The sequence below is a fragment of the Bos mutus genome, chromosome 5, assembly GCF_027580195.1.
Source record: "Bos mutus isolate GX-2022 chromosome 5, NWIPB_WYAK_1.1, whole genome shotgun sequence".
NCBI lineage: Eukaryota > Metazoa > Chordata > Mammalia > Artiodactyla > Bovidae > Bos > Bos mutus.
Window position 1 is genome coordinate 71,599,170 of NC_091621.1, and position 12,862 is coordinate 71,612,031.

Genomic DNA, 12,862 nt, shown 5'->3' on the forward strand with positions numbered 1-12,862 from the left:
AATGAGTGTACAAGGTGAGCTGTAGACATCTGCACATGCTGTACCCGAACACTGTCACTGCTTTCCTGGGAAGCTGAGATTATTTTATGTTTACCTCTACCTCTGCTTTCCTGATAATCAAGTCTTTCTGATGGTATGGATTTCAGTTAGATGTTTCTAACTTCCCTCAAAAGGCCTTGTTCTTCCCTTCAGCATAGTGGTGGGATTTACAATCTTTAGGTATCTTGAGTAAGAGCAATTGTCATGAAAAATGCAAGTGAAAGTCGCTCAGTCATGCCCGACTCTTTGCGACCCCATGGACTGTAGTCCGTTGAGTTCTTCAGGCCAGAATACTGGAGTGGGTAGACTTTCCCTTCTCCAGGGGATCTTCCCAACAGTCATAAAGGCTGATAATAACTTCTCAGCCAACAGGTGACATCAATATTTTCATTCAAAAGTTAGAGCAGGAGGAGTCTGTGAGGTTAGGGAACTATTCCTATTCTATTCTTCCCTGTACTCCCAACCCAGAGTTCTCAGCTGGAGTTTTACAATCCTTCATAGGAAATTAGCAATTTGTCACATTTCTAATGTTTACTTAAGCAAATATTTTACAGTCCCACTGATGTGGTTTTCTTGTAGATATCCATGACCTTGTGTTTTCAAATGCATTCTTTCTGCTGTAACTTTCGAGAAGCTAAGCCTTTGTAAAGCAGGGCCAGATGTTGAAATAGCTCCAACATATGCATATGGTCATTTAAGCTAACATACCACTTTCTTTTGTGAGAGAACTTGAGACATGTCACATAAGTGGGCAGTCATTTCTATTGGTTAGAATAAGCAATTGAAGAAAAATAAGTGAAACTAAAAATCATTTTTAATCACTCATGCTAGAGTTTGATGCAAATTAGAGTGAATGAGAGGTATGGTAGAGAATAGGTAAATGATAGGTATAAAACCTATTTCTCCTATTGTGTTGAAACAGATAAACTACCCACATTTTCTTATGGTCCTCTTAGATAAGTCTGGTTTAGGAGTGTTTTGGATGCTTGGAGTATCTTAGGGGTCTGGTGCTGAAGAAACCTGGCAGGTTGCAGTCCACAAGGTCACAAAAGAGTTGGACACGACTTAGTGACTAAACAATGATAATGACAACAAGCATGGAACACAAGGCCTGTAGCACACAGATACGGTGAAATCATTGCCAGAGGCAGAGATTGTGTAAAGGCCGGCTTTTCATGAAAGAAAGCAGAGTGAAGTAACTTTACTAAACCCAAATGGGGGAAGGTGAGAAGGAGGAGCCAGGTTATAAAACCAAATGTGTTAACAGCTGAAGGAAGTTGACACATGAAAAGTTTTGAAAAGAGCAGAAGAATGTCAGGAATTGAGAGAGTTCAGAAACCAACATTTCAATGTCATCGTTGCATTTTATATGGTACCTGGGCCTCTAGATTGGATGTGCTGAGAGCAGTTAAAACAGTTAAAGCAGAGTAGGGGCTTTTGGTGGCTCAGTGGTAAAGAATCTGCCTGCCAATGCAGGAGGTGCAGGTTTGATCCTTGTGTTGGGAAGATCCCCTGGAAAAGGAAATGGTAACCCACTCCAGTATTCTTGCCTGGGAAATCCCATAGACAGAGGAGCCTGGTGGGCTATAGGCCATGGGATCTCAAAGAGTCAGTCATGACTAGTAACTAAACAACAACAAAGCAGAGTAGACATAACTATGAGATGAGATCCCTGAAAAATAAGGCGTGATTATATTTCATTCTGATTGATGAAGTCCCCCAAGTTAAAACTTGACCATGACGAAAATGTGTGAACTTTGTAAATATAATGGTTTCCTACCACTATGCAGTTAGCTTGGAACTATAACAATGACAAAAGTCCTGGAGCCCAGAGGTCAAGAGCTGAACCTCAGTTTTTTCATCACCAGTTGTGTGACTCTGGGGAAATTGGTTAACCTCTCTGAGCTTTACAGTTCCTTATCTATAAAATGGGACTAGTAATAGTTTTAACTTTATGGGCTGTTGTGAAGTTTAGATGGGTTCATACATACAAGGAACTCAGAATAATGCTGAATAAATATTTAAGAAACAGGTATTTCAGCCATCATTGTATAGGGAGTTTTATGAGATAGCAATATGAAACCATTCTGCATAGTGAGAAGTAAATTCCAATGTTGGATTTTGAAACAGAAGAAGAAATAAGATGGCAAGAATTATGATAAGGCAAATTCTTTTAGCATAAATTAGAAGAATGGAAAGAAAGTGGATTTTGAAGAAACTAACAGACTGAGATGCAAATCCTGAATCTACATTGCTTTTGTGACCTGTTTTCCTGATAATGAAGTCTTTCTGATGTTATGGATTTCAGTTAGATATTTCTAACTTCCCTGAAAAGGGCTTGTTCTTCCCATCAGCATAGTGGTGGGACCTACAATCTATAGATGAGATATCTTGTGTAAGAGCAACAGTTGTAAAGACCTATGTTCCTTGACTTTTCTTTGCCTCAGTCTCTGCACTTGTTCAATGATGGTAATTTTATGTGGTAGGATCAATGGTGAAGATTAACTAATTTACTTTATGGAAGCTTGTGACTAAGGACTGACACACAATAATTCAATTAATGCTATTTTTCCAGTTCCAACAATCAAATTGCTTTTTAATTTAAAAATACTGGAATCTTATGTGATAGTATTTTAGCCCTACTCTTATCCTTTTTCAACCTCCTGGAACAAGAAATCTGTGGGGCTAGAGGGAGGTGCTCACTCCACTTTGGGTACATACCCCAAATATAGTCATGTTGGGGATTAGGGTTTCAACGTAGAAAGTTAGGGGCCACATAACTCAGTCCATAGCATACTCTTAAGCAAGTGTCAATTACCTAATTACGTAGAATGCTGGTTCAGACCAACTGCATCCTAATTTCATAGAAAGAAAGATGTCTCAGGAGAGCTGAGTGGCAACAAAAATGACTTTCTTCAAAGAGAAACCAGAAAGGGGGGTGAAGTGGATGAAGAAGGCCTAGTAAGTTCTGCAGTATCCACTGTGGGGACCTGGGGGCCCAATATATCACTTCATTTCCTTTCACAACCTTAACAACAGAGAGGAGGACAGACCTGGATGCTTATTTTTTAATTAATACTCCAAATTATTTAAGACATTATAAAAAGATCAAGAGTGAATGCTTTAAGTCAAACTGGAGAAAGGGCTCCAAGAACCATTATGAAGGTCAGTGTTACAACAATTGGGATAAAACAAATTAGTATCAATCATGACTCTAGATTGATTATTCTTGATATAAAAGTTATTTAATTAATTTAATTAATAAATTATGCATTTCTTAAAATTGTCTCATGCATAATTTCATTAAAAAGTCAAGTAAATATAATCATAATAACTATTCATATAATTAATGTTATTTTCAGTTAAAGCTGAAAGTCAGAGTGACTATTAAGACAATTAACCTAAATCTACCTGTGAAAGGGAGAAAAAGAGAAAGAAAGAAAAATGTCAGTCAACAAATTGAAATAACAAATAAAAATCCAACTGTTATAAAATTACTAAAAATCCCAGAGGGTCTCATTATCATTTGACATAAATTCTTACAGATTTATTTATTAACAAGAACCGCTAAAATGAGCATTGATCTCCATCTGCAAATGAAATTAGGATTTAGCAGAAAGAAGAAAAAGAAGTAAGAAGGGTTTTCAGACTCTAAAGTCTGTTTTTTTCAATGTTTTGTGTTTTACAGTGTGTATGTGCACACCCATAAGATTACTAAATTATATAGGTTATTTGGTGCTTTGGCTAGGAGTTCTCTGGTAGAAAGCTTTGGTTTTCCGTTGTGTGTGTCGGGTTGAAGTAAGGGCAGGGCTAAATTTGGAGTGGTGCTGGATTTTCGCCATGTGACAGTTATCTCTTGGGAGATTCCAGTTTCTTTATTGAAATGAAGTGTTTGAATTTAGATGGTTTCTGAGATCTATTAGGGAGCATAGGTTTAGCCACTCATTGCACTTACTATTGCTTTCACAAAGCCCTGAGTCTGCTTCCACACCAATGTAATGAGAAGCCACTCAGTGAAACAGCTCTTTGGGGGTTTGGAGCATACAGCCCAAGCATGCATGAAAGCAAGGATGGCACCAGGTCACGGGGTTTGGAGGACTCAGACATTTCTCTGTCAGAGCACCGTGAGGCCAGAATAGTCTGGAAACTCCTCTAAGGTCTATGCTGTGTCTGTCGGTTACCAGGCTTGTTCTCAGCATCTCTGTCTAATAATAGATCTTTGATTTTTTTTAAGGCTACAACATTTATATCATAAACAAACAAAACAAAAAACCCAAACCTAAAAGACAAGGTTTTTTCTTACACTAAAGTAAAATGTGTTTCACATTTTATGTGTTGGCCTTGGTCCAAATTAAATTATCTGGTACAGTCCTTACAGGAACTTAAGACTTTAGATACTGTTCCTCATCGTTCCTCTTCTCTGGGTAAGCTTTACTACCTAAAAGACCTTATTTTAAAGAGTTTGTTTGGGCACAAAAAGTGTTGTAAACCATTGTTGTTTAATTGCAAATTTTGTCAAACGTTCTACTATTGCCTGTAGAACATGTATCTGACTTGAATCTTGTAGGAATGTTTGGTGATTATCAGTTACACCCTTCCTTTTAGGTTTAAGACAGCTTCTGAGAGACAAGCCCAGAGGCCTGATAAGGATATTTTTTCTTAAAACTGTTATGACATTACTTTTGTATGTTGTGTGAGTGTGCATGTGTGTGCTCAGTCGTGTCTGACTCTCTGTGACCCCGTGGACTCTAGTCCACGAGTCTCCTCTGTCCATGGAATTTTCCAGGCAAGAATACTGGAGCAGGTTACCATTTCTTACTCCAGGGGATCTTCCCAATCCAGGGATCGAACCCAGGTCTCTTGTGTCTCCTGCGTTGGCAGGTGGATTTTTTACCACTGCACCACCTGGAAGCCCTTTGCATGCTTAAATCTAGCAAAAACAGAGTTGAAATATGGAAAACCATCTTTCCTGTCCTCGATAGTGAAGATGACTTCTTGTCCTAGACTTATGAATGACTGTGAATGGGAAACAGATTATTCTTATCAAACTTTCCAACTACAGTGGAACATTCAAGCAATTATCTATACATGAATATTCCTCATTTATGTATTTTAGGTTATAATGGTAGAATTAATGATAAACCATTGTAAGCAGATGGCTAGGGTTGTATGGAATTAGAGTTTTAGTTTATCTTAGGCACACTCTAACTTTTTTTTTTCCTTTTTTCTGCAGCTATGTGGTGCCATTATCCTTTCTGTAGCTATTTCAATACGAGCAGGGAAAATTGGTCAAGAGGTAAATAAATATGTTATTCCACTGACAAAGTAGTTTATTTCTCTTATAGCGATGAAAGTAATGATAATAATAAAATGTTTTTATAGTATTTTCCTAACTGCCTCACATAATTATTTGTGCTAAGTGATTTTATAATTTAATTAATCAAGGTTACTCACTCTGTGCCTGGCACTGTGTTAGGCATTAATGAGTCCTTCTGGAGAACGGAGAGGATGTTACTCCCCAAATAGGAAGATTGCATTTAAAGTAGAGGTGAGAAGGGGCCAAAGCAGAAATTAGCCTTCTTCATTATTTGTTAAAGTATAGCCTGAAATTATCTATAGGATATAGACTGCTTTGTCTCTCCAACCAAGAGAAATTTTTGTACAAGACATTGACAATTAATTTGGCTGATTCCCAGGTGAGGTGGTACTCCAAAAGGAAAGACGGTAAGATGTTCTCTTGGAGAATAATTTCTTGAATCTGTTTTGTTTTTTTAACTGTTTTAAAGGCAGCAAAATTCAAAGATAGCTGTAATGACTTGGGCAGCTGGTGTTGAGGGTAATCCCCTGTAACAGTAAAAGGCTGGTCATAGCCATGTAACTCAGCAGTTGACTGGTGATGTCCAACTTCCTGACATCAAGATAAGATTAGCAGGATCCCATTTCTCCCACCACATGCCATTCCATGGCTGCCAAAGCACTTATCAGGATTTCTGCAGGTCTGGAGGAAGTTTAGTTCATACAGTTAATTCTGTCTCTAGTCTTTATTTCCATACACATGGTTTCTGTTCCATACCACAGTGTCACAGTGTGGAAAGAGTGTGGGGTGGGGGTGGGGGTGGGGAGGGTGTGTGTGGGGGGTTGTTCTGTCAATTTTAGTAAGCACAGGTGCCTGGCACCATTTCCTGACTTCCCTGTTTCCTTTCTCCTGTCTCCCTTCTTCTCAGGGATGTTCCACCCTCGAGATTATGATTCTTACCTCTTGCAGGGCAGTTACCTTGTACTCTGTTATCTGGATTCTCGCCACTGTTCAGGCTCACATATTCTATCTACTTCTAGGGCCATTTCAAAGTGTTTGCCCAAGTAAAGTTTCCTCTTTAATAAGAATATCAGTTCCTATCTAATAAGTATTAAGATATTCTTAAAACAAAAATTCAGGTAATGTATTATCTATTAAAACTTATTTGACCATGGTGCAATTATATGCTATTAGACATAATAACCTAGTTGAAAGAAAAAACAAGCTGACATCTCTTCTGATTCTTTTTCCTAAAATGGGTGGGTTTTCTGGACCTTTCTTTTTTTTTTTTTCCCCTCACCTTCTCTCTCTCTCACTGTTTCTTTCCTGTTTTTCCTTCTTTCTTTCCCTCCTTTTCTTTCCTCCTTCCCTCTTTCTTTCTTTTCTCTTTCTTTCCTTTCCTTTAAAATTTGCTTTCTACCATTAGAGAACCCAGAAAATCACAGTGGTGATTAAGCACATCTTCATTCTGAGCCTCGCCATGGTGAGGACACTGAGTCGGAGACAGGTGTGACAATGAGTTGATAACAGTCTATTCCATCTGGACTTTGTTGTTTTATACTGATAAATATAACTGTGACTTCTTGATGTCCTTGGATTCTGAAATTTGAGCCAAGAACAGTATTCAAAAATGTATAGAATCATTGAGAAACTGGTGTCTGACTTGGGAACTCATAAATAAGCACAGAGATGAACAGCCATTGATTTAGAGGGTACTTTGGCCTTTTTTAAGATGGGTGTGCCACCTGTATTTCATTTTAAAATTTTATTATGTTTCTGGTAGATATGGGAATGCTGTATTTCCCCTCAGTGCTTCTGGTAAACAAACTTGGTGTTTAGTCTCAGAAATCACACACATTGAATGTATTAAAGAGCTGTCCTTGAGATAATTACTCCAAATCTGGGGATAAGAATGAGTTAATAGAGCTAGACATCATCTTGAGTTATATTTTGACTCTTTTACTCTGTCTCTATCCCTAAACAAAAGGCAGTATTTTCCAGGACAACTTTAACCAGCTTGACAGATGAGAAATTGACATATTTATTCAAAGTCAGTGACAAAGAATCAAGACTGTGCAGAGAACCAAATTTTACTACTGGAAAAACAGGAGAAGTTTTAGAAGGAGACCTGAGAGCAAACACAGAAAAAAAGGATGCCAGGATGTCTTTGTGCACAGCTTTTAGCAAAGCCATGGGTGCTAAAGTGTCCCCTAGAGATGCCTTGTTCTCCCTCAGGATGAACTCAGCCCTGCAGGAGGCAAAGTGTATGTGCAGCCATCCTAGGAGATCCCTTATAATCCAAAGAGGACCCTGAGCCTTCTTCTTCAAGGTTCTGTCCTTTCCTATAGAAATTCCCCCCTCATCCGGAGACACATAGAGACAGTGTTCTTCCAAGACAGCTTTTAAAACTCTGCTGTCTCTCCCCCGAGGGCTTCCCAGGTGGCACAGTGGTAAGAATCTGCCTGCCAATCAACGCAGGAGATGCGGGTTCAATCCCTGGGTCAGGAAGATCCCTTATAGAAGGAAAAGGCAACCCACTCCAGTATTCTCGCCTGGAGAATCCTATGGACAGGGGAGCCTGGCGGGCTACAGTCCATGGGGTTGCAAAGAGTCGGACATGACTAAGCCACCATGCACACACATCTATCCCCTGAAACAAATACCTGAACTCAAATTTTCATTTTGTTTCTAAATAAGAATAGCCACTTGTTGGGCTGGTCTTAAAACAGTGATCGTCAGGTAGCCAGCACATTGCTTTCTGGCCACGTTGGTAGAGGGTCGCTATGCCCAGATCAGTCTCATAGAAGTGCTTCCGCCGCCACCGCCGCCAAGTCGCTTCAGTCGTGTCTGACTCTGTGCGACCCCATGGACTGCAGCCCACCAGGCTTCTCCGTCCATGGGATTCTCCAGGCAAGAACACTGGAGTGGGTTGCCATTTCCTTCTCCAATGCATGAAAGTGGAAAGTGAAAGTGAAGTCACTCAGTCGTGTCTGATTCTTAAGGGCCCCATGGACTGCAGCCTACCAGGCTCCTCCGTCCATGGGATTTTCCGGGCAACAGTACTGGAGTGGGGTGCCATTGCCTTCTCCTAGAAGTGCTTCATTACCTGCCAAATAAGTGCTGGCCACACTCCAGGGACCTCCCAGGTGGCTCAGTGGTAAAGAACCCGCCTGCCAATGCAGGAAACTCAAGAGATAAGAGTTCCATCCCTGGGTTGGGAAGATCCCCTGGAAAAGGAAATGGCAACCCATTCCAGTATTCCTGCCCAGAAAATCCCATGGACAGAGGAACCTGGCAGGTTACAGTCTGTGGAGTCACAAAGATTCAGACACAACTGAGTAACTAAATAACAGCAACAACATGCTGTTCATGTCTCACTGGTAGCTATTTGACCTACTGTTTCTATATCTGGGTTGTCTGACCAAAGTACTGATAACTCAGCTGGTGAAGCTTCAACTGTCTTGGATATCTTAGGGTTTTCCTGACTGGCTACGATGTCATGAAACCACCTTGATGGTGAGTGGGTAGACCAGGTTTCCTGATGCTGCTTTTTTGGATTGTTATCTGTCTTTACTCAGATGCCATGCCTGGTTACTAACAAAACTGATTTCTTAGCTCCAATCTTAACAAGCAAACCAATTAAAAAAAAAAAAAAAGAACCCAGAAAAGCCTGAAAAAGAGGCAAAAAAATCTTTAGGACATAACCAAGCTTTCTAAATATGCAATTGAAACACTATCTGTAAGCATCAACTCTTAAAGACAAAAGAAGCATTGGGTATTCACAGAGGCTGACCTAATTCCTTTCATAAGTGGGAAACTGGAGCCCAGTAAAGTTAGTTGACTTTCATGTTTAGAAACTAATTTATAAAGACTCTGAATATATATAGAATATAGATTTTGTTTTTAGTGCACTTACATCTTTGGCACATTCCTTCCTTCTGATTGTCAAACAAAGGCTTTGTCTAGGCTATGAATTGATTTTAAAAGTCTTTACAAATGTAAAGGTCATGAGTAGTAGTGAGTAGTAGTAGTAGTCTGTGTTTTGGTATTTCCTTTTAAAGGCACACATCTGCATGCTGTGCCGCAGATGCCAGAAGGCACCTTCTTAGCTAGTGTAAGAACTAGTGGTCTGCCTAGAAATAATCCAGTAGATAAAGCTCCTGAGAGATGAATGGGTTGCTCACAGCATTCATATATCACGCAGGCACAAGGTTTCATTGTTTCATTGTGATTTGCTTCTGGTCATATCTGTAGAGCAAGAGATAGATTGAGGCTAGGTGTTATGATGGTGATGAAGGTTATGTATGTGGGGAAGAGAAGAACCAAATTATGCAGGGTTGCTTGTCCAGCCCATCATAAAGAGACCTAATATGTTTTCCTCAATATCCCATTTCTAAATAGTCAGGCAAAATGAAGAGTTTCTGGAAGACTATAGACTATACTTCCTGGGAACAAGATAGACTTGATATGGAATATCAGGAGCTAGACTTATTTTCTTAGTTTAAAATACGGTTGGCTTGTTTTGGCAAATGTATAGACCTCTGTAATCACTATTACAATCAAAATGAGAAGAATTTTTATTAACTCATGAAAGTTTCCTCATATCCCTTTGCAGTCTGTTCCCTCTTTACTTGATACTCTGCTCAAAGTCCACCACTGCTCTGATTCCTATCACCATAGCTTAGATTTATCTACTCTTTTTTTAATTCCCCATCTGGATATTTTTTAAAAATAAAAATATAGTTGATTTACAATGTTATGTTAACTTCTGCTGTACAGAAAAGTGATTTAATTATACTGTACATATATATATATACATTCTTTTAAAATATTCTTTTCCATTAGGTTTATCACAGAATATTGAATACAGTTCCCTGTGCTATACAGTAGGGCCTTGTTGTTTACTCATTCTGTATATAATAGTTTTCATCTGTTAACCTCAAATTCCCACTCCATCCCCTCCCACCCCACCTCCCCCTTGGCAACCACAAGTCTGTGCTCTATGTCTGTGAGTCTGTTTCATAAAAGTTCATTTGTGTCATATTTTAGATTCTGCATATAAGTTATATGATATGGTATTTATCTTTCTCTTTCTGACTTACTTTATTTACTATGATAATCTCTGGGGTCTTTGATATTACTGCAAATGGCATTACTTTATTCTTTTTAATGGCTGAGTAGTATTCCATATTGTGAGTATGTGTGTGTGTGTATGTGTGTGTAGCATTGTATGAATATCAGACAATGTTGAGTATCAGACCTTGTATGAATAGCAGAGCATATCTTCTTTAAAAATTTTTTTAATTTTATTTTTAATTGGAGAATAATTACTTTACAATATTGTGATGATTTCTGCCATACATCAACATGAATCAGCCATAGGTATACATCTGTTCCATCTCTCTTAAACCTCCCTCCCACCTCCCTCTCCATCCCACCCTTCTAGATTATCACAGAGCACTGGCTTTGGGTTTCCTGCATCATACAGCAAATTCCCACTGACTACATTTTACATATGGTAATGTATATGTTTCACTACTACTCTCTCCAGTCATCCCACCTTCTCCCCTGTCTACTGTAACCAAAAGTCTGTCCTTTATGTCTGCATCTCTTTTGCTGCCCTGTAAATAGGACCGTCAGTACCATCTTTCTAGACTCTCTCTATATGCATTAATAATGATATTTGTCTTTCTCTTTTTGACTTCACTCTGTATAATAAGCTCTAGGTCCATCCATCTCATTGGAACTGACTCAAATGCATTTCTTTTTATAGCTGAATAACATTCCATTTTGTATATACACCACAACTTCTTTATCCATTCATCTGTCAACGGACATCTAGGTTGCTTCTATGTCCTAGCTATTTTAAATAGCATATGTAGCATATCTTCTTTATCCATTCATCCACTGATGGACATTTAGGCTGTTCCCATGTCTTGGCTGTTGTGAATAGTGTTGCTTTGAACATAAGGATGCATATTTTTTTGACTTATAGTTTTATCCAGATATATGCCTAGGACTAGGATTGCTGGGTAATATGGCTACTCTACTTTTAGTTTTTGAGGAACCTCCATAGTGCTTCGTATAGTGACTGCACCAGCTTACATCCCACCAACCATGTAAGAGGGATCCCTTTTCTCCACACCCTCTCCCTCACTTTTTTGTAGACTTCATGATGGCCATTCTAATTGATATGAGATATCTCATTATAGTTTTGATTTGCATTTCTTTAATAGCAAGCTATATTGAGCACCTTTTACATGTGTGTTAGCTATCTTTATGTTCTTGTAGAAATGTCCATTTAGTTCTTCTGCCCATTTTTTGATTGGGTTGTTTTTGTTGTTGTTGCTGTTGATAGCATGAGTTATTTGTATCTTTTGTAAATTGATCCCTTGTAGGTCGCATTGTTTGCAAATATTTTCTCCCATTTTGTAGGTTGTCTTTTTGTTTTGTTTATGGTTTCCTTTGCTATGCATAAGCTTGTAAGTTTGATGAGATCCCATTTGTTTATTTTTTCATAGATTTATCTTTCTGGATTGCCATATAAATGGAATTATACAGCAGTCACTCTTTTGAATATGGTACATTTATCTCAACATAATGTTTTAAAGATTTACTCATACTGTTGAATCAGTAGTTTGAGGAATTTAGGCTTTATAATTTAACTAGACTACCATAAAAACATATTTATGATGCTACTTAGGTATAAAACACAAAATATGCCAATCAAAGATCACATCATGGATAAAACTGATCCTTCTAAACTTTAAAAAATTTTTATTTGAAAGCCTATTGCATTTCTTCCACCCAATATAAATCTTCAAAAGGCATAAAATTGGAACATTGCACAAGTAACATCTCAATAGAAGGTAAGCTCCTTAAAGGCAGGAATTTCTGCTTGTTTATGTCACTATGGCATCTTGGTGTCTTAGAACAAGATTTGGCACATAGCAGTTCCCCAGTGGATATTTGTTGAATAGTAAATATTAAGAAAAGGAATTTTCTGTCATTAATCTCTTTTTCATTTTCAGATTCTCGCTCCTGGGGATGCTGACCTTAACCTCTTTATTGCTGTGAATATATTAATTTTTGTGGGTGCTGTCATCATGATTCTGGGTTTCCTGGGATGCTGTGGTGCCATGAAAGAAAACCAGTTCATGATGATTTTGGTGAGTTTTCCCAATGCATCCCAATACCCAACCTTCAGACTTTGGAGGATTATCTCCCATCCTGATTATCTGTAAGAAGGACTTGTGAAGGTTGATGTAAGTCTCTCACTTAATTTAGAGGGTTTGGTTGTGGAAGCTAATATAATTATCTCAAATTAGAGGGTACCATGAGAGAAGTAATCCAAGTCTATGCCCCAACCAGTAACACTGAAGAAGCTGAAGCTGAATGGTTCTAATGAAGACCTACAAGACCTTTTAGTACTAACACCCAAAAAAGACATCTTTTTCATTATAGGGGACTGGAATGCAAAAGTAGGAAGTCAAGAAACACCTGGAGTAACAGGCAAATTTGGCCTTG

At 38.5% G+C, this 12,862-nt stretch overlaps 1 protein-coding gene across 1 annotated transcript in view; it reads left to right on the forward strand.

Moving 5' to 3' along the window:
* TSPAN8 (tetraspanin 8) overlaps positions 1 to 12,862 on the forward strand; it is a 34,733-nt gene that overhangs the window by 3,639 nt on the left and 18,232 nt on the right. The window contains exons 2-3 of the mRNA XM_005896794.2: positions 5,273 to 5,335; positions 12,367 to 12,504. Coding sequence (XP_005896856.1) covers positions 5,273 to 5,335; positions 12,367 to 12,504 — 201 coding nt within the window. The remainder of the gene's footprint in view (positions 1 to 5,272; positions 5,336 to 12,366; positions 12,505 to 12,862) is intronic.